General features: G+C 43.5%; 1 protein-coding gene across 3 annotated transcripts; it reads left to right on the top strand.

The window, feature by feature from the left end:
• Positions 1-200: 200 nt before the first annotated feature.
• On the top strand, positions 201-22,152 carry cyth1b (cytohesin 1b). Of its 3 annotated transcripts, XM_084567071.1 has the most exons (13): positions 2,833-2,973; positions 7,489-7,585; positions 10,677-10,759; positions 16,902-16,966; positions 17,411-17,477; positions 17,671-17,789; positions 18,035-18,228; positions 18,326-18,474; positions 19,257-19,369; positions 19,997-20,075; positions 20,187-20,258; positions 21,159-21,313; positions 21,394-22,152. In XM_084567071.1, exons 5-13 carry the CDS (start codon positions 17,418-17,420, stop codon positions 21,470-21,472), a joined length of 1,020 nt encoding a protein of 339 aa, XP_084423197.1. In that variant the 5' UTR covers positions 2,833-2,973; positions 7,489-7,585; positions 10,677-10,759; positions 16,902-16,966; positions 17,411-17,417; the 3' UTR covers positions 21,473-22,152. The 3 variants fall into 3 exon arrangements, with proteins under 3 accessions (XP_084423195.1, XP_084423196.1, XP_084423197.1); XM_084567069.1 differs by lacking the exons at positions 2,833-2,973; positions 7,489-7,585 and adding an exon at positions 201-380 and having other exon boundaries at positions 19,257-19,368; positions 19,999-20,075; XM_084567070.1 differs by lacking the exon at positions 7,489-7,585 and having other exon boundaries at positions 2,828-2,973; positions 19,257-19,368; positions 19,999-20,075.
• The last annotated feature ends 54 nt before the right edge of the window (positions 22,153-22,206 follow it).

The raw sequence follows: 22,206 nt of genomic DNA, 5'->3' as shown, positions 1-22,206 counted from the left end.
GTGTGAGGGTGAATTCAAGAGTGAGGTCAAGTGTGTGAACAAGAGCGAGGAGGGAGGAAAGAGAGAGAAAGAGAGAGAGAGAGAGAGAGAGAGAGAGAGAGAGTGGAGCTGAGAGTATTTTTCTGAGAGTTCGTCAGAGTCTGGTGGCCGTCGGGAGGGAAAACACCAGAGCTCAGTTTTTCAAGGAGCGCTTTTAGTGAATTATGACGACGGCTTAAGGAGGAGTGAAGCGCAGAGATGCGGGGAGGATAATACCGTTAGCCTGTTTTGTCACAAAACTCCTGAATACAGTGTTGTGATGGGGACTGTGAGTGAGCTGTGCGCGTCCAGTTTCCAGGCATTTCTCTGTCCTACAGTGCGACCACCTGCTGCATCCACAGGTAAGAGCTTTTCATGAAACATCTCATTAGAAAGCGGAAATGTTCACCAGTTGATGTTGAAGTTGAAAAGAAAAAGTGCTTCACAAATGAAATACCTTGTTTTTTATTATTATTATTATTATTATTATTATTCCAGGTCTCTTTGGTTGTTTTTGTGCGACAAACACTGCGAGACGTTGAGAGCAACACTGGCACAAAGTGCTATCAGTGTTCAGTTGCCGTGGAGATTTTCAGTTGGGTTTATCAAGACATAGAGCGCTCTGTGTGCGTGTCATGCTGTGTTTTTGACATTTCTGTGTTCGTGTACACACATGAGTCAGTGTGTGTTTGTGTGTGTGTGTGTGTGTGTGAGAGAGAGAGAGATGGTGGGCTTGATTTGAGAACATGACGCACACCCATCATCGTCTGGTCCAGGAGCCTCCTCTCCAGTGGGAGCTGGAGTGACATAATCTCCATCTCTGCCCACTGCTCTCTCTCTCCCTCCCTCTCTCTCTCTCTCTCTCTTTCTCTGTGCAGGTGTTTTCACGCTGCACGCTCGCTCAAAAAGCCGCCGTTACACAATGAAAAGTCGCTCAGTGGTCGCACAACAGGTTAATTTCATTTGCAGTTTTTTTGCAGTAAATGTTCCTCCTTCAGCCGGACCTGCTGTTTTCTCTGATTTCCTTATTTCAAGCCTCCAAGCCTCTCACAGAGAAACCATTTAGCTGTGAAACATTAAACAGATTATACTGTAGCTTCTTATAACAGTGACATCTTTATATTTATCTGTTAAAAAGTATTAGCCATGGCCCGATTAACATGCTAATTAGTTCCGAGGCCCCTATCCTGACTCCTTATTATACATGTCAGCTTCATAATTTCCACATTTAAACTCAACCAGCGCTCAAATGTAGCTGAAAATATACAAGTTTGATATTGGATTATTGTTAATTTACAGCTGAATGCATGTTTTCTAAAAGATAAAACTGAACATGGATGGATTTGTGACTGTTGGTCAGACGCCAGAAGCAAATCTTTAATTTAAAGAAAATAGTTTTCAGATCTGTCAAGAATCGTGTGTTTTTAGTCAATGAAATAAACCACAATTTAAATAGGAGGAGCTCATGACAGTCGCAGTTATATGTGATTCATGAAATGATGTCAACCCAAATGATAAGAAGTGTACTCAGGGCGTTTGAGAGGCCCCAGGGGCAGATTTCTGTTTTTCTAGATTGGTCATCCAGCTCTGATTAAAGATTTAAAGGATCCGTTTGTAATTCTTATCTGATCATACTGACAGTTTTAGTTGGATTTGCTGACATTTTTGAACATTTTGTAGATAAGCTGTGTGCTTTCACGTCGCCACAAAATCAACAGCAACTCCTCTTAGAATAAAGATGCATTTTTAACTACTTTCTGAAAACAAAATGTGTCTTTTGAAGTGCATTTTGTGAGCTGACGCCTTAAAGTGTGAACTGCAGCAGCTCTTCCTCACCCCGCCTCACATATCCTGTTTTTGACGTGTCCAAATGCCGCATAAAGCGCCGATTCAACCGCACAGCTGCAATCCTTTGCCCTCCTTTCCTCTGTCCTTCGCTACACCCTCTCCTCTCCCTTCCTTTTTTCTCTCCCACACAAGCCGCCCATCTCTGATATCGAACCCGCTTCCTCCGGCTTCACACCCATATGGGGGAATTCAGTACGTCTCTCATATTTAAGTAGGTGGGGACTGTTATTTTAAAATTATTTTTATTATGTCTCGTTGAGTCCTGCATCCTCTTCCTGCTTTAAATGGAGAGAAGATTATGTCAGTCTGCCAAGGCTTCATTGTGCGCACACACTGACAACTTGATGAAAACATTTACACATACCCTGAGCAAAAAAAACAACATTTAAAGTGGTTTTCTGAGCATGCACATTCCCCTATATACCAAGAGACATGCTATAGACGCACATATCTTTAAATACAGACGCACGCAGATTTATAAACACATACTTTGCTGCTTTCATTTCTCCTTTTCTCACCACACACACACGCGCATGCTTTCTGCCAGGTCATAAAAATAGCTGGAAAAGTTGGCACTAGATGACGAGGTAGTGAAAAATATATACACATTTTTACTGCCATGGTTATGGGTGTTTACAGTTTATTCAACCACTTTTATGACCAACCTGTGTTACAAGATCAGATATGAAGTTAGTCACGGTTGATGCAATGACAAAGAAATTAGAGGTGGAATCTCAAAATGACTGTAAATTGCAGGTGATTAGAATTATATTGTTTAGTTCGTTTAAATAAACAATAAAAGGGAAATACCGACTTAAAACCTAGATTAGACAGATCAGTAGACAGATACATAAACAGGGGGGACGCCACCTGCTCTCTGATTGGCTGTAGCCGCTGAGGCCACGCCCACACCATCCTCCCCAACACCGGCTGTCTCTCCCCAGTCAGTTGTCACTTAACTGCCAGCGTTCCTTCACCCGGAGTGACTGAATACGCGCACAACTCGACATTTAAAGTTACTCAAACTGACAGATTCGTCTTTATTTTTTCTCGAGGCAGCTTTGAGAAACAGCCGCGACATGGTTTTGAAGTCGGAGGACGGAGTTGGTGAGTTTCCTTACCCGCTTTATATTAGTTAAGTAGGTGCTAACCTGGCGGCTAACCAGTTCAGCTAGCGAACTAGCGGCTGACTAGCTTAACTTTATGCTGATACCGGTAGATGGGTTAACCGAGGTGAGCTCGTGCTCATCGCTCGAATATCCGGTTTAGTTTTTACTCTTTAATTTCCTGTCAATAAAAAAAAAAAAAAAAAAAAAAAGAAAGAAAGCAACAAGTCTCCATCTAACGGTTAACTCTCTGTGGTGGTCTTTATTAAATGGCACAAGGGATCTATTATTATTAATCTGGATTGAGGCCAGGCCTCTTGGGGGGGGGGTCTGTGCTTTACTGTGCAGCATGTCTATAAATACAATCAATGTCTCCGTTTATTGGTTGGGGGAAATGAATGAATGGGGGTTGCCCTCAAAAAAAAATACTGTAACGTGTGACATTTGTGTGTGTGGACACAGACCACTGGATTGCCAGCTCAGACAGAGACACACAGCAGACACTAGTGAATTCAGAGTCAGCTTCCTCACAGCTGCGGTGCTGCTGCTGTTTCCTGTCACAGTTTTGAGTTGAGCCGCTCTGACAGGATGCTCTGTAAAAGTACATCATCCTAGGTTGTCAGTTGTGGTCATGAAGGAGGACAAACGTGTCAAAATAGAGGGTTTTTATGTAAAGATACCTCTGCTTTCTGTCTGACCAGACTTTCACAGGTTTGTTCCACTTGACAGAGCGAGCGGCGTCTTATTTTAGTTCCCCCATTTCCCTTTAATTTGACTTTTCCTCTGTGAAAAAGCTTTTTTCTTTTCGTTTTTTTCGTTGTTCCTCTTCGTACCTCATTAACTTATTGTTTTTTGAAGCCTTAAGGCTGAATGTAATCAGTAACCATGGAGGGTTATATCACTGTGTTGAGCTGGTTGTCCTCGGGCCCGGGGGAAACGTTGAAGCGGACAATTATCGCCTTGTGAACAACCAAAAAATGGACAAATATTGCCTTGTGTGAGCGGTGCCAGACGATAAAATGCTCGATGTACTGTACGACACTTTGCCTGGGGTCCTGGGTCATGCTTCTTCTTCTTTTTTTGTGTGTGAGCAAAAACACATGTGATGAGCAAGAGAAAGAATTCACCAGAACACACAGCTGTTATGTCGTCGCATTTCGTTCATGGGGGGGAGTGAGTCAGCGTCGCGTCTGCAGCACCCTCCTTATTTCTTTTAATTTTTTGAAGAAGTCCACCTCTTTCTCTCTCTCTCTCTCTCTCGGACATCGGTGTCCACGTGGGGGAGCTTGTGTTTGATGCTCCGCTCTTTCATGGACGGGGGGGGGGGGAAGGAGGGAGGGAGGAGTCAGGATGGACACGGAGCGGCGGGGCGAGGGGGGGGTTTAAGGGTTTCCCCCCTTCACGTACACTCTAAACCACATTTGTCCTCATCCTCATTTAGCTGCAGGCCTGCTCCCCTCCTCCTCCTCTCTCCTCTCCTCCTCTCTCCTGGAATGAGTGCCTGAGGATTAGAGAGGCAGGGAAGCTGGACTGGAGGACCACGGGATTGAGACTGGGATTGGAGAGGCTCGGTCAGAGCTGCTTTATATCTCTGTGGAAACACCAAATTGTTGGGACTACAGGAAAACAAAAAAAGGGGGCTGTTATGTGCTGGAATTATTTGGGATTAAGTTAGAGCCGTGTACTCTTTGGCGATGGCGCTGTAAACGAAGAATCAAACTGTGGGACAGAACTGGGACCGTTGAGACCGTGAGGCCGCCAACTCTCAGACAGAAGCCTTTTTTTTTCTGGTATGAACTTCAAGACACAAATCTGTAGGAGTGTACACCGCGTCATCGTCGTCACGTCTGCTCCTTTGTCTGTTCTTTTAGCAGAAATTCACCTGAATGATTGTGTTTACGTGTGTGAGAGAGTGAGTGTGTGTGTGTGTGTGTGGGTGTTTTCACATCTTCCTGTCGGCCGGAAACCCAGACGAGAATACACGGTAACTGCAGATTGATTAAAGTGGCTTGTGCGTCTCGGTGCATGTGCAGGAAGACGCGGTTGTGTTGCGTAACTTTGTAAAAAAGCAAGAGAGTAGAAGAAGTAGGTTGGAGAGGAAACTTTTTCTGGGCCGGGGCTTCGTTGGTCGTCTATGAGCAGCTGGTCACCGGCGGCAGCACTGCGGTGACAAGGTGTCCCATTACTTGCCAACACAAACACACTTGTGTTTAAGGCTGTGTGGAACAGCTGGTTAAAGAGGGTGTTGTTATTTATGTCAGTGTGTGTTTTTTTTGTTTTTTATGCCAGAGAGAGAGAGAAATCCTTCCTCACGTTTCCTCCTCTCTTAATGAAAAGATGGAGAGAGTGAAGCGGTTATTCTCGTCCTCAGGTTTATAATAAGATGGCCCACTTAAACCTCTCTTTCTGGGTGATGAGCCATTGCGTCACCGCCTTTTTGAGTTTGGAGTGTGTGTGTAAATTATACCTTCTTCACCCAAGGTTTGCATTTGTATGACTACGCCTTTACACACACAGTCAGAGGTGTCAGCTGGTGTCGAAAAAGCCAAGGACGAAAAGTCAAATATTGCAGCAAATTACCTTTAAGAACTTCTTAAAGTTTATGTATTTTATAGTTTTAATAGATTTATTGTAACTAGTGCAGTGCCCGTCGGAAGTATGTATTCCTATAGTGGGAGCCTACAGGTGCTGTGTATGAGGATTAGTGGAAATATTAGAGCGGAGAAAACCTATTTTACCGATATATTTTACATTTCTTATCCAAACAACGTCAAACTTAGCAGTGCACATCTTCGTGCCCGTAGCGAGACACCTGCCCAGTTTCAAATCAATCGGGCCAACGGTTCGCGAGATATGCGTGCCACAGACAGACAGACACACGGACGCTTCTTGATTTATAGATAGATAATAAACATCCTGACTAGGGTTGGGTATCGTTTGAATTTGAACGATTCCGATTCCTTGTTTCGATTCCGGTTCCTAACGATTCTCGATTCCGATTCTTTTAAGAGGCGGGATCAAAAAAAAAGTTTAGGATATTTTAAACGAGCTAGCTCGCCAACGGTCTTTCTGAAGGAAATAGTCTGACCTTCTCCATCAATTTTAATTCTATGAACTTTTTCCTTTTTACGAACTCTATACGTGGGCTAATTTGTTAGCTGCCTCAATGTTGGCGCAAGACGTATTATTTAATGTATATGTATTGTTTTACTTACCGGAATCCGGTCCGCTGCCGGAGGACGGTCGGCGCAGCGCGTCAAAGACGGGGCACACATTTATTTCTACTCCATGAATTCGGAGGTGCTCCATCATGTTCGACGCGCACCCTCCTGTGCACGAAACAATCTCGTCGCAAATGTTGCATTTTGCCGAGATTTCGTTCTGTTTAGAAAAGCGAAGCCACACTTTCGACCTCCGACGCACGCTGTCCACGTTCGACCGTAGACATTTCGGTTAAGCCAACACTTCCGGTGGACGCTTCTTCGTTGGTGTGTTCAGCGGTTTCTTCTTCCGGTCGGCGGACTGCGAATCGAAACGAGGAATCGAAAATTAAACTTTTGAACGATTCCGGGAAAATCGCAAAGCTAGTCCCGGTTCCAATCGATTCTCGATACTCGATACCCAAGCCTAATCCTGACGTTGGGTTTCTTTGACTGAGGCCTCGTCCACACGTACGAAAACGATCTTTTCCCTCTCCGCTACTTCATATTCCAGGCCTATAGGTGGCGCTGTTTCAGTTTCAGAAATTCACCAAAAACGGAGAGGAAGAGGCGGAGCATGCGCACAAATCTTGAGCGCTGTTTACAAATCGCCTTTTTTTGCTCAGCGTGGTGGCACAGGAGCATGATATGTTGCCCTGGTAACCCTAATAGGCTCAATATCTTCTCCAGCATGAAAACTAGCTTGTAGTCCGCCATTGTTGTTGATGTTGTTATGAGACGTCTCGCGGGAGGTGGAAGGCTGCTCGAGGGGTGTGGCGATGACGTCGTTTTCTCCGTTTCTGTCTGTCAGAAACGCAAGAGTTGCGTTTGCGAGTTTCTCCACCCTGGGACCCGTTTTCAGAAAAGTGCGTTTTAGGGCTGTGCGTTTACAGGATACGTGTGGACGGGCCCTGATACAGCTTAGTTTTTATTGTTTTATCACATTTTACACAACAAGCTTTAATTAATCATTGATAAAAACATAAAGTGTTGGTCAATCATTAATGTGAATGGTCATATATCCTGCGTATTAGATCCTAAATTGATGGTTTCAGTCTTGTAAAGTTAGAACAGTGATGATATATTAATCTAAATCTTCATAAATCTGTTTCTGTAAAAGGATTGTCGGACGCCGAGAAACTTCACGATGGCAGAGTGAATAGTTTACTCGAATCCCTCGGCAGGACCTCCTCTAATGAGGCTGACAAACATCAGCAGCAGCAGCACAGCTTGACTCGTCCTCTCTAACTGCTTGTTACTCAGAATAAAATGCGCCCTCTCTCTTCTTCTTCCTCCCTTTTTCTCTCTGGTTACAGCACGTTACATGCCTCAGAAAACATCCGCTCCAGGAGCTTTATTACAACGTACCCAGAGGAGGAAGAGCAATTACAGGCGACCGTGCAGAGACGTGAGGTTTGAAAATCAGTAGATGTGAAACAGGAAATATGCAGATTAGCCACAAACGGCACGATTTTTTTTTTTTTACACTCCAAAACGTTATTACTGGAAAATTTCTTCCGCCTTCTCAAGTTGTTTTCTCGAGAAAAACCGCAGAGCCAGTCGCCGACAACTGCGTTTGCCTCCTTATCCCAGCTTATCGTCCCCCTGCAGATATTATGTGTGTCTGTTATATCAGAGTACACACTTGGTCATGTACAGTTAAGGGTGTGTGTGTGTGTTTTGTGTGAAGGGTGGAAGGAAACATTTGAGCTGAACAGATACAGTAACACGTCAAGTCAAACGTGCCACTTGTCTGTTATTTTTTGGACGGGTACTTTTGAACATGAACATATTGTCTCCGTAGCTAAACCTTGAGTCAGTGCTTTCATGCACAAGAGAGGAAACTAGCAAGAGACGGACGAGAGACAGAGATAGAATTTAAATTAAATTCGGAGAGCTGTGGCCACGACGGACCAAGTGAGCTACACCCGCCTGTGCCACTTCATTAGGTATGTTAGCGAAAATAAATGCACCGTGATATAAAAGTCTGCGCTCACTCTTAGCTTCTTGGCTGTTATAATGTTCAGTTTTATGTTGAAGCAGCATCAGAAAGGTGGTAATTCAACTGTATTTTCGGTCGAAAGACTTTTATCGCCGAAACAGGATGTTGTGATGACGCGAGCAACAACCGCAGCCAGCACGGGCAAGTCTGCCGGGTGGACGTATTTCAATATATATAATAGTATTATATAAATATATAAAGGGCGGCACAGTGGCGAGGTGGTTAGCACTGATTCCTCACAGTAAGAAGGTCACCGGTTCGAATCCATTCTGTGTGGAGGTTGCATGTTCTCCCTGTGTCTGCGTGGGTTCTCTCCGGGTACTCCGGCTTCCTCCCACCGTCCAAAGACATGCTGGTTAGGTTAATTGGTGATTCTAAATTGGTCGTAGGTGTGAATGGTTGTCTGTCTCTCTGTGTTAGCCCTGAGATAGACTGGTGACCTGTCCAGGGTGTACCCCTGCCTCTCGCCCGATGACAGCTGGCTCCAGCAGACCCCCGTGACCCTTAACAGGACTAAACGGGTATAGAAGATGAATGAATGAATGAATGAATAAATATATAAAGACCCACTTTATATTGTGCATCGTTGGAATGTGCTAAATAAGTATTTTCATGATATTAAAGGAACAGTATGTAAGATTGTGGCCAAAACTGGTACTGCAATCACTTTCTAAATACTGTAGAACGGTGTATCCCCTCCAACCTCCCCCCTGACTCGAGGTTGCCAGGTTACCGAGGTAACGTTAGGCTACTCAATACGTCTCAATTACGTTTCACATTGCCATAATCGACGTGCTAATGTTGTTTTCCTCGGGGTTTCAGCGTAATGACAGAGAAACGGGCTCATAACGCATCGCTAATGTTAGCAATGACGACTCGCCGTTTTTATTTCCCAAACAATTCCTTACCTTTTCAATTCGATGACCCACCTCCTCTGTATGCGCTAACGTAACGTTACTTTGCACGAACATGCATAACTTTGTTCGACTGTCGTGAATATTTTAAATGTCCATTTACATTATGTACAAGTAAGTTAGCCAGGAGAAAATTAGCAGCGTTGGCGTCTGTCTTCAAATTCTTCTCCGTTTTCAGCCGTCTCCATCTTTCAAAGGCATCTCCTTTACAAATCCTTGTTTTATTTCGGACTTTGTCACGACGTAGTTCGGATTCATAACGAGGTCTTAGGTTTAGTAACGTTACACATGTTTTATCCGACACGTTCGTAGCTGCAGCTGCGGTAACTAGAGCAGAGCTGGCAACCCGGAAGACGAAACTCTACTCACTTCGTGATTGGTAGATAGGTGGAGGGTGGCGCCTCAGACTAAAACACAACATGACAACATCAACATCAGTTGAGGGCTGCAACTTTCACTTTTAAATGACAATATCCTGGCCGGACCACTGTTGTCAGTGATATAAGTATTTGAAATGAACATGATTTCTTCATGTCTAGTGACATATCAGGGCCATTTTATGATTAATTGAAATACATTTCTTACATACTGTTCCTTTAATTTATGCAATTGCAATGCCTTGATTTTAGTGAGGGTAGTACGCAGTCATAGCCATAAATGTAATGGTACTAATAATTGTCATAATAATTTCTTTCGGTGTTTCCGTTTTCGGTTTTCGGTTTTCGGCCAAGACTTCTCATGTCGGTGCGTCCCTAATTATCATTTTGGAGGATGTAGCGTGTGGTGCTGTTGGACTAGATTTAATTAAAACTGTTTCGGTTTTCTAGCCTAGACCACTGACAATATGGGGTTGTCAAAATAATCAGTACTACAAACCACAGTTGAGCTGCTCTGTTATTTTAAATACACGCTGAATATCATAAACTCCATAAAGCGAGGACTGTTATATATATATATAAGGAGGAAATCATTTTTTCACTAGTGTACCCAATGAGCTGGCGAATGAGTGTTTACACGTTACGGTGGGCCTCTGGTGTTACCTCTGATGTTGAACAACAGTACGACTTAGCAAACAGGATCTTTTATTTTGTTTAAATACTCTGAGTCAGTTTTATTAAATCCGTTCCCGTCTGCAGAGGAGTTCAGCTTCTCAGCGTCCCACCGTAACGCCTACGAGGTTTCTATCATTAATGTAGCAGAGAAACAGACATATGTCGCCAGAAATGTAACTCAGAAACCGTGAGGACGTATTTGATTCATGCAAAACAAGTCTGTCAACAAAAAAAAAATGTAGTTAACGATTGTTGGTAAATCCAAAGGTCATGTTTCAGATTGTGTGTTTAAGACAAAAGGGGTTTGATTTCATCCTCTACTTGTGTGGCAGGAGGTTGTAATTTGATGGATCAAAGATTGTGTTGCCATAGTGACCCAGACCAGTGGGACTCTCAGGTCTCTCCCCTTTGTTCTTCCGCATGTAGTAATGTGCGTGCATGTACAGTATTTCTATTGTGTGTGTGTGTGTTTGTGTTTGTGAGGACGGGAGAAATATTTGATGTCTGAGTGCTTTGTGTGCTTGTTGTGTCCTCAGTGCCTGATGACCTCAGTCCAGAGGAGCGACAGGAGCTGGAGAGCATCCGCCGCCGAAAACAAGAGCTCCTGCAGGACATACAAGTAAGAATATACACACACACACACACACACACACACACACACACACACACACACACACACACACACACACACACTGTGTATCAGGGCCTGTCAATGCTTTCTTTTATTTCTTCCATTAGTTTCTTAAAATTTAAATCTGAAGCCTTGTGTGTACAACTAATCCCAATAACTGGCCTTTTGTTAAGGGTGACTCGTCTGCTGATGTCCCGACTTCCTATGTTACTGTTGCTAGGTTACACAAACAATAGTAATGTAGTGGGCTGTTCCCGTAGGAAAAAAACTTGGAAAACCTGAAACCAAGAGTCTACAGGCAAACATTAGCAACGTTGCTAAAGTTATTAGACGTCAGAAATATTACAAAAGTTAATTTCTAACAAAATCTCCTCGCCGCATTGCTATTGTTTGTCTAACCTAGCAACAGTAACATAGGAAGTCGGGGCCTGACAAAGGGTGGGAGCATAGACATATATACATAGACGCCTCATTGAGCGCTGGACCGTACGTCAACGTCGCCGCCATATTGGAGGAGGCAGCTCTGTCCCGCGAACCAGTACGAATGAATGGAGTGAACTTTGTTAAGCGTCTTTTTACGAAGTACTAAAAGCATTTACATATTCACACACGAACGAATATATCGAGGGAACCGACAGGAACCAAAAACAACGTCTGTAACATTAATGTTCCAGACGTTGTTTTTGGTTCCTATCGGTTCCCTGGATATATACGTTCGTGTGTGAACGTGTAAATGAGAGGCATTAACTTACAGCACTTTGTAGAAGACGCTTGATAAAGGTCACTCCATTGACTCGTATTGTATCGCGGGACAGAGCTGCCTCCTCCAATATGGCGGCAACGTTGACGTATCGCAACAACGCTCAATGAGGCGTCTATGTATATATGTCTATGGGTAGGAGCCCTCTGGTTGGTTGTCAGCAGACCAGTCAGAAGACCAACAGGATCAATGGTAGGGATGCACTGATCCGACTTTTTCAGTCCCGATACCGATACCGATGCCTGGGCTTTGTATATCTGTCGATACCCGATACCGATCCGATACCGTTGAATTAATATAATAAACTGCATACCTTCCACCTTATACCTTCCTTCCACCATGTAGAAGAATCTAAAGGCACCAGACTTTCCTAACTAAGACAAAATAACATAGATGTAATGTATTGAATACTTATTTATTTGTTATTTGAACAATTGTGCATCCAAATTGAAAATAAAATGTAATCAAACTTCTTAAAATAAATTTAAATAAATAAAATGTAGTAGTAGAAACAAAACAGTAATCAAAACAAGTTACCAAACACTGTAAACATGTAAAACATATATTAAGTGCAAAGTACTGCAGGAATTCAAAATACAAAAGCAGCTGAACCTGAGAATATAACCCGTGAAATGCCTCCACACACCCGACTCTTTCGCTCGCTCCATGTTAAACGCTCCAGCTCGTTCTTCTTCTTCTTCTTCTGTTTAATGGCGGATCATATCTTTACGACATACCGCCACCTACTGGACTACTACAGGATCTCCAACTCGTTCCACCATGCTGCTAACGAATGACGAAGGATTTGGTGCGACGGAGGAAAAGAAAAGAAAAGAAAACTGGATCGGCCCGTGGATCGGTTAATTTTACCGATACCCGATCCAGCTATTTTTTCCAATATCGGGGCCGATACCCGATACCAATATCGGATCGGTGCATCCCTAATCAATGGTGGAACTTGGACCTTGTGCACAAGATAGAAAGGCCTGAAATCTCTTGTTTTTCTATCAGTGCTCTTTAAACCTGTCAACATACCTGTGGATATATGTATATTAAAAAAAACAAAGCTAAAAGAAAGACATCTGGACTTGTTTTAGTTTCTTTTAGATGTTTCATCAAAGCAGCTTCTTCGACTCGTGGTGAGTTCACGTTTTTATTAGGAACATCTGAGGGTGGCGCCCGTCTGAAACTCACATGACCCGGGTCTGCTAACAACCAGATACTTGTCCGCAAAACTTAAACTCTCCCCATCAGTCATTTAGCTCTGAAGAAGCTGCTTAGGTCATGGTGGTGGTGGTGGTGAAGCATCTTCAAAAAAAAACTCATCAAGTCCAGTTGCCTTTGTCTCAGCGTTGTTTGTCTTTAAACGTAACCACGACCTGGATGACTGAGAATCTCCTCAGATATGCTTTACGTCTGTGGATAATTTATTTATAGGATCCTGTCTAGACTGAAAAATACCAACACAGTCAAGAAAACTGCTTAAACTTTGGATTGATTGTCGCTTTTTATATTCATTTACCGTCTTGTGACATTGCAATAAAAAAAAAAGGAAATTGTGACTTAACAGATTTCAAGTATTTCCTACAAGTTACTGAATGTACTTAAAACTATCACTGACCTCGACGTGTTGTGCATGACGTAGTAATTATGAAACCGTTTTTCATCTCTTAATCACATCACCCACAGCTAATCCAGTTTATGCCAGATCTGACGTTTGCGTGAGACGCACATATTCCCCACATCCCTCTTCATAAACACCAAGTATACGTTCAGGGCCGTTCCTCTGCCCCTCTCTCTCTGTTCTCTGTCTCGATCACTGCCTTGACTAAATACTTATGAAAGGGAGTTTTTCTTCTTGTCCTCGCCGTGAACCTCGTGGTTTTTCTGGACTCCCTAACATTTTATTTTGTCCAAACCATTCTGCATAGTTTCAGACCAGAGACTAGAAGGAATTACAAACAAACAACCGGTTGGTTTTGCTTTGTACTTTTTCCCCTCTCTTTGTCTGAACCCCCAATTGTTTCCTCTCTGTCTCTCTGTGTCCTTGAGTAGCTTTCATGTCTAGACCAATGTGCCTGGGGAGGTGCGTTTGGATGGTAGAGGGGGGTGTATGGAAGTAGGACCACTGGAGCGTTACTGTACACATTCAAGACAGATGATCCTCTTTGGGGTTGGGGGGGTGGACCTCTCATATATGTATACATGCTCTTTCTGCCCCTCCTCCCCCCTTCAGTTCTCCCCCACTCAACCTTTAATAAATTAGCAGGACCGCCTGTGTCAGCTCTATTATTTAGGTGAACTGGTTTCGTAGGACGGGGGGCACAGTTGCCCTTTTACTTGCCAGTTCATTAGGTACACGCGTGGAAACAAATTGAGACCTTTTCTTACATAGTTTCAGCATAAAATGAACATTATAACAGATATGGAGATAAGATTTAGTGCAGGACTGCTTCATTAGAGTGCATTCATTGTCACTAGTGTACCTAATGTTTTGGCAAGAGAGTGTAGATTCAAATCAGCCTTCAGGGTTGTGAGGATTGTCTTATGGCATTGTCTTGTTTGACAATGACTCAGTAATTACTCAGTAAATTACATAACTTCTGTTTACGATTTGAACACCGAAGCAAAAATCCAGTTATTCAGTTATATAACGATTAATAACACAAACCGGAGTTTCCTGTACGATCGGTTAAGAGCTTGGAAACAGGCCAGGAATGTGTCCGGAAAGGTGTTGTCAGGGATTTCACATTCAAACATCTGCAAATCTGGTAAGTGTTTGTATTAGCCTGTTTTATGATCCTTTAATCACTGCCTACAATCCCTAGAGGTGAAAGTCTGGAAAGGGAGAATCTTGGCATCAGCCTTTTTAAAAAAAAAAAACCTGTTATACTTGCTCCCCTAGTTTGCAGTTTTATTTTTAAAGTCACGTAACTTAGATGTCTTAAAATAAATGTCTGGGATGTGTTTTTGGAAGCAGATTTAAACTTTGGATCCAGTTTCACGTCGACAAAAATACTCAACGGCAAAACCACGTCTTGTTGAATTGTTCCTTATGTCATTATGAAAATATTGTGTCTCTAATATCACTGGAGTCTGGCGGACTGAAGCCTTTAACATGTCGATGCTCGTCACTGATGTCAACACAATGACGGCAGTATTTGAGGGAGGATGTTCACGTTCATCCACTGTAGGAAGAAGAGACACAGACATCTGAAGCTGACACTTTTCATACCAGCGTGGGGCAGTAGTCTGTATTCAACATACAAAAGGGGGAAACAGGAAGAGCTACGATTAGCTGGGAGGTTAACGAAAGAAGAACAAGTGCTCTGCTGTTATCAACCTGTGGCAAAGACGCAATACGGTCAACTTCAGGTGCATTAATAACACAAAAGAATGATTATTTATTTAATTATTTATTTGATATTTGATGATTGATAAAGACTTAATATTATTTCTCTTCTTACGCTGCTGCTACGGCGTCCAACATGGATCAAACTGGTTAAAATAAGTGGAAGAATAGTTTAATTATTTGTACACACACTGCCTGGCCAAAAAAAAAAAAAAAGTCGCCACCTGGATTTAACTAAGCAAACAGGTAGGAGCCTCCTATTGGATAATTTCTGCATGGGTGATTATCTTTCAGCTGGCAACAAGTTATTTAACCCCAACTGATGCAATGAGCAGCTTCTCATTTCTTAAACAACCATGTTTAAAGACACATCCTCTGTTTGAGAAGGGTCAAATCATTGGCATGCATCAAGCAGAGAAAATATCTAAGGAGACTGAAGAAACTACTAAAACTGGGTTAAGAACTGTCCAACGCATTATTAAAAACTGGAAGGATAGTGGAGAACCATCAGGGTAAGAAGAGAGGCAGATGAAGTGATGCTCCCATCATGCCTAGTGTCTACTGTCCAAGCCTGTGGGGGCAGTGCTATGATCTGGGGTTGCTGCAGTTGCTCAGGTCTAGGTTCAGCAACATTGTGTTGCCCAAAGAATGAGGTCAGCTGACTACCTGAATATACTGAATGACCAGGTTATTCCATCAATGGATCATATTCCAAGATGACAATGTCAGGATTCATGGGGCTCAGATTGTGAAAGAGTGGTTCAGGGAACATGAGACATTATTTTCACACATGGATTGGCCACCACAGAGTCCAGACCTTAACACCATTGAGAATCTTTGGGATGTGCTGGAGAAGGCTTTGCTCAGTGGTCAGACTCTCCCATCATCAATACAAGATCTTGGTGAAAAATGAATGAAACACTGGATGGAAATAAATCTGGAGACGCTGGAGAAGTTTATCGGAACAATGCCACAGAGGAGGTCCAACGAAATATTAAAGTGTGTGACCTTTTTTTTTTGGCCAGGCAGTGTACTTCACAGATATCTACATCCTTCTTCAAACTAATATGACTCTTATCAGCTAAATGGGCGTCCACAACGCACACACACCGCCTCCAGGCAGCGACGCTGTATAAACTGATTGATGGAGTTTATTACCAAGGTTGACTCACTTTGGCGGTTCTCTCCTCTAAGCCCCGCCCCCATCTTACCCTCGGGGCACCGATGGGTAATGAGCCGTGACATATTCCAGTAATGGAGACAAAGGATGCAGTTTGTTTATAAAGGCGTGCAGCTACGGAAACGCACAGTTTTATTTACCTTGGGTTGAGGGTGATGGGGGGTCGAGAGTTGCACATGATTACGGCTCTAATCTAAGACGCCGGTCTCCCCTTCTATAATTATCTGAGTCCATTATCTTTTCTGCTGGGCTCAGTGTTTCTCCATCTGTTTCTCTCCTCTCTTCTTCCCTCCCCGTAGCCTCTGCCTCTCGCGAGCAGCTCCACTAAGCCAGTCAAAGTCTTTGATCCTGCACATTCCCGTCTCCCACACCAATGGGACACCCAAACAGACCAGGGAGGGAGACGCAGGGGCGGGGGGGGGGGGGCAGGCTGATAAATCTGGGTCAGCACAGGGGAAGGGAGGGGAGGGGAGGGGAGCAGCAGGACGAGAGAAAATGGGGGAAGCGTGGTGGGTTCTGACCCCAGAACAGGTGCTACAGATCCCAGAGAGGATTTTAAGTAGTGAGCGACTGCTGCCTGAATCTCCTGCCGAGAGAAAGAATGAATGTGTCTGAGAGCGGGTGACTCATGTCTGCACTTTTAGGGGTTTTAGTTGAGTCTTCGACGTGTCTGGATACGTCAAACAGACAACTATGCGTAATTAACTTTGACAGCGACGCCTCTCCAGAGGTTTACGTAAGGGTCAAATGTAAAACAGATATCACACGTGTACAGTATGATTGTTGTTTGTAATGTCTCCTAACTGTCTCTCTCCTCTCTCTCTCTGTCCGCTTTCAGAAGCTGAAGGATGAGATAGCCGACGTGACCAATGAGATTGAAAGCCTGGGCCTGACTGAAGAGAGGTAGAGCAGCTCTCATTGCTGTGTTTGTGCGTAGGCAGCGCCGCTCTCCTCAGCCTTTGTTTTGGTGGAAGTGCGTTCATAGTCACTCAGAATGCAGCCTGCCGCTTCATGGGATTGTTTAATTATTGATTAAATTAGCAAATTATCTTGATAAATGTATATTGATGTTAGAAAACAGAGGAAAATGTGTTTTAAATCACATTTTATCAGAACATGAAGTCCTTAAACTGGGTTAATGCTTAGTTTCTTCAGCTTCAGAGCTATGTACTTTACTTCAATGATGATGAGAATGACAAAAAATAGAGAAAAGCAGCAAATTCTCAAAGTTAGAGGCTGAAGCCGGCAAATATTTTGTGCATTTGCTCGATAAATAACTAACAAATAAAGTACTGACAGTGTATTTGTGTTTTATTTTTATTTATTTTTTTTTAAATCTGTCTTTAGGAAAAGTATGCAGAGGAACAAACAAATGGCCATGGGCCGGAAAAAGTTCAACATGGACCCAGCCAAGGTAAATAAACCGCACTTCCTTCTTTCACAGAGAAGAGTGAAACTGCAGCTATTTCAGTTAAACCGAGTCTCGGAAACCTCAAAATGTTCACCTGTTGTTAAAACCGTCTGGTTAAATACGTACGTATCTGCTCTGGTTCACGGTGTATTAGTATTTTCAGTGTGTGTGTGTGTGTTTTGATTTTCTCCATCAGGGGATTCGCTTCTTGATCGACAGCTCGCTGCTGAAAAACACCAGCGACGACATCGCTCAGTTTCTCTACAAGGGGGAGGGGCTGAATAAAACGGCCATCGGCGACTACCTGGGGGAGAGGTCAGTGAAACTAAAGAGATCCTCTGTCGGTTTACTCCTCAGCCTAAAAAATATATTTGAACTGTTTATGTTAAAGGATAAATCAGGTCTTATTCATGCTGTTATGATGGATTAATAGTTCTAACACATCATCCATGAATCAGTTTTTAGTCACGCAGCTCTCGAGTAAATGAGTAAAAAGATCATTGTTCCCGTTCTTCTTCTTTTGTTTACTCCCTGTGTGGGATGTCGCGTGTCGTGTGCAGAAATGACTTCAACATCGAGGTCCTGCACGCTTTCCTGGACTTGCACGAGTTCACCGACCTGAACCTGGTTCAGGCTCTCCGGCAGTTCCTGTGGAGCTTCAGGCTGCCGGGCGAGGCTCAGAAGATCGACCGCATGATGGAGGCGTTCGCCCAGCGCTACTGTCACTGCAACCCCGGCGTGTTTCAGAGCACAGGTACGTAAAGAGACCAAAGTATTAACAGGAAGTCAAATTACATAATATGTTGACATCAGCTAAATGTGAAAACGTACGCACACGTTTCTGTTTTCAGATACCTGTTACGTGTTGTCGTTCGCCGTGATCATGTTGAACACCAGCCTACACAACCCCAACGTGAAGGACAAGCCCACGGTTCAGAGATTCACTGCGATGAACAGAGGAATCAATGACGGAGGAGACCTGCCGGAGGACCTACTCAGGGTGAGAGGAGTTTCATTTTCTAGGAGCGGCTCAGACAAGTCACATCTCTCTCTGATACGCTGACCACGAAAATAGACCAAGCGTTAGCCGCAGTGATGGATTCGTTTCGATGGTCGTAGTGTGTGAACAGCCGACGCAAAGTGGAATTCGAGAGACCGAGACGTCTGATTTGGACGGATAACCGCAAGTGTGACGCATGATTTGAGGCGATCCCAGAGAAGACAGGATTGTCTCAGTCGGTGATGGGGTCAAAATCCACAGAATCCTAGATAAGTGTGGACTAGGAAACACCAAGGGAGTGTTTATAATAAGAGACTTTTATAGAGTCAAACTCCAAAGGTGCTTTTTTAAAGACGTTTCATTATCATTCAAGAGGCTTCTTCTGTTTTAGGTGACAGGTGGAGAGTTTAGGTTTGATTTGGAACATCTGTGGAGGTTTTACACTTTAATCTCACTTGCCTCTGGTTTATTAATGACACAAAACTCACCTTCAATTAGAGGATCTTTTGAAACATCAGTAGAATCCACAACAAGTCCAGTTTTATTAATCATGAGCTGAATAACTGAATATCTTCACACATATTTATAACATTATATAACATATTTTATCTCAGACCGAGTCCGACTGATGAGGAACCGTTACACAAACAACTGAAGCTATTTTAAACTTCATATGATCCTATGATTGCAGGCATTCACTCTGTGGAATATGACTCCACAGCCTCTTCCTTCCTTTAGTCACACCAACCCATTAATCCACGTAATCTCCACGCTCTCCGCAGAACCTGTACGACAGCATCAAGAACGAGCCCTTCAAGATCCCAGAGGACGACGGGAACGACCTCACGCACACCTTCTTCAACCCTGACAGAGAAGGATGGCTGCTGAAGCTCGGTACGTTCAGTCTGGATCGCTCCTTCCTCCAGTTAATTCAGTGTAAACAGAAACAGGTTGGCCCTCTAGTGGACTGGACGTGTAACAGCACCTTAAACATGACGGTTAAATGTTGTTGCTTCATGATGAAACTGAACAAAGTGGACGTTTGACATTTAGTTTTCTGTAACACTCTTTTTGACGTTCTCCTTGTTTGTTTTTGTGTTTCATGGTTTTGACTCCAGGAGGTATGTACCCTCAGCTTTAACGCATTGCTTCGCTTCTGAGCTGCCCCCCCCCCCCCCTCTACCTGACCTTTATTGGCCCTCACCAGCTGTGTGCATTCACCTTTTACACCACGGCTTTGGTCTGAAAGATGCCAGATCATTTTCATAGCTGACTTTACCCTCTGCTACCCTGCTGCTGCAGCTGTGCCCCGATGTGAAAAACCAACTAGTTTCACATCTGTTTCTAACCGCTGGTCACCCACCTACGTTTTAACCGCTTTTTTGCAGGCTTTAATTAACCTGCTGCTGATGTGTGTCGCCAGTGTGCTTCAAAGTGTCTCCATCAACAATAAAAGTTCAGCTTTTATTTATTTATTTTTTTTTATATTACTGAACTCTCGGCTCACCTGTGATCCGTCTTCAGGTGGACGAGTGAAAACCTGGAAGAGACGCTGGTTCATTCTCACAGACAGCTGCCTCTACTACTTCGAATACACCACTGTAAGTGACGGCTGTTTGGCTGCGAGGGACGAGATGTGTGGTCAGATAAGTTATACTTAGAGGCCTCACTCTGTAATTTATCCTCTCTCTCTCTCTCTGTGTGTTTACAAGGATAAGGAACCCAGAGGGATTATTCCACTGGAAAATCTGAGCATCAGAGAAGTTGATGACTCCAAGAAACCGGTAAACTGCTGAGCCCTCGTCTCTGACACTTGTTGTTGTTGTTGTGTGTGAGATTGAAGGCTGTTAGAAGTCTGAAAGTTTGGTCGCATGTCAGGGAAAAGGAGAAAGTGAGACAGAAAAGATTTATGTTAAGAGATTAATCTATTATTAAATATGCAGCGATGCCTCTGGAGGTACAGGACGTCCAACGGACAACTGGCACACACGTCCTGTCCTTTGTTTTGTTCCTGTGTGAAAAGAAATAACTCTTCATACCAGCAGGTGGCAGTATCTGTATATGATGTTTAAAAAAAGGACAAACGGCAAGAACTACAAACCCCAGTACAGACCTGGTCTCTCCTGAACCACGTTGACCAGTCACTGATGAGCACACAGGACTTATAAAACCTAAAAAAATATCACTTTGACATAAATTCTTTCTTCATTTGCTTATTTCAGCTCTGATCTAAATACACTCCGGTTAATTACATGTTATAAAACACACGGTAAATCTTATCTTTATGCAGTTTTTAATCCTGCAGCTGTTTTAGAGATGTGTCGATTCAGCTGTTCACCTGTAGTGGATTTAAACTTACAGGTGTTTCTAATATTTTGTCCTGAAACACGTCTTTAAAACGGTTTCAACAAACTTTCATGAAGGAGGATGTATTTATTTTCTTGTATTAATCTGCATTAGTTCATACGAGGTAATAAACTGGAGTGTAAATAACCCTTAGCCTCCATTAATCACTGATGCGTGATCTATTCACCTTGTAGAGCAGGTGCAGCAGTCGATTGTCTAGTAGCTGTCGTTAACATTTACATCTGGACAACTTCCTGGTTGTGCTTTTAAACTCTTAAACGTTTTTATTCCCTCCAACCGGTTTTCCCTCCAACGCCTTTGTTCGTTCTTCCTCCCAGAACTGCTTCGAGCTCTTCATCCCCAACCACAAGGATCAGGTGATCAAGGCCTGCAAGACGGAGGCGGACGGCCGCGTCGTCGAGGGAAACCACACTTTCTACAGAATCTCAGCCCCGACCGCGGAGGAGAAGGACGAGTGGATCAACAGCATCAAGTGAGTCACGCCGTCTCTGCTGCTGAATCAAAAATGATGATGATGATGGTGGAGTCTAACCGTTCTTCCTCCGCCTGCAGAGCGGCCATCAGCAAAGACCCGTTCTACGAGATGCTGGCGGCTCGTAAGAAGAAGGTCTCATCCTTGAAGGGGCTGTAGAGCTGCTGAGGATTGAAACAAGGCGTCCTGCTGAGGTGGACCTGAAGTGATATCCCTGCAGCAGCGACACCTGGACCCGGCCCAGAGGACTCGGCTTCTAAAGAGGCTCCTCTTTACTTTCCCCCCCCCAACTGCTGGACCTTCAGATCCCTACGTTACAGGTTTGACGCTCACGCTCACGCTGTTACTTCCCCATCTCAGGCCAAACCTTTCGAAAGCCCTGCTTCTGCAGAACTGTCGTGACGCCCTCTGGTTAGGACTCGCACTCGTCTGAAAATCTGCTGTAATGACGTCTCTTTTCACGCGCCCAGTGTTTGTCGGTCAAGAGCCTCTACCGCGACTCTGAACAGAACAAAAGAAATGTGGATGTGAAATTATGAGCGCCGGAGAAGATGATTTAAAAACTGGAGAAGAAGTCGGATTAAAAACTCAAACTGCACAAACGTGAGATCCACAAACATTTGAGAATTAAATCAAGTTCGGGACTCGTTAATCGTCCTCTGACCTTCAGTGTTTCGTCTGTTGCCATATAAAAGCTTTTTTGTTTTTTTCTGTTTTCTCTTCGTCAGCGCGCTGTCACGGAAATGAAGGTAACGCCTAAATAGCATAAATATTTATTTATCCAGATTTCTTGTAATTTATTTTCTTTTGTGTTTTTTTTGTCTCATTAAAAGTTTGCAAACCAACTCCTTTTACTCCACTTTGATTGTTCATTTGAGTCGTTTTAAAAGCCA

Source organism: Chelon labrosus, assembly GCF_963514085.1.
Source record: "Chelon labrosus genome assembly, chromosome: 19".
Taxonomy (NCBI): Eukaryota; Metazoa; Chordata; class Actinopteri; order Mugiliformes; family Mugilidae; genus Chelon; species Chelon labrosus.
The sequence above is the reverse complement of the archived record's forward strand: the minus strand, read 5'-3'. Positions and strand labels throughout refer to the sequence as shown.

Bases quoted from the DNA above. Each gene is read 5' to 3' on its own strand.
- cyth1b (XM_084567069.1), top strand. From the start codon at position 299: ATGGGGACTGTGAGTGAGCTGTGCGCGTCCAGTTTCCAGGCATTTCTC. The intron at 17,478-17,670 runs GTAAATAAACCG...TTTCTCCATCAG, and splicing joins TCAACATGGACCCAGCCAAG to GGGATTCGCTTCTTGATCGA. The intron at 18,475-19,256 runs GTGAGAGGAGTT...CGCTCTCCGCAG, and splicing joins TGCCGGAGGACCTACTCAGG to AACCTGTACGACAGCATCAA.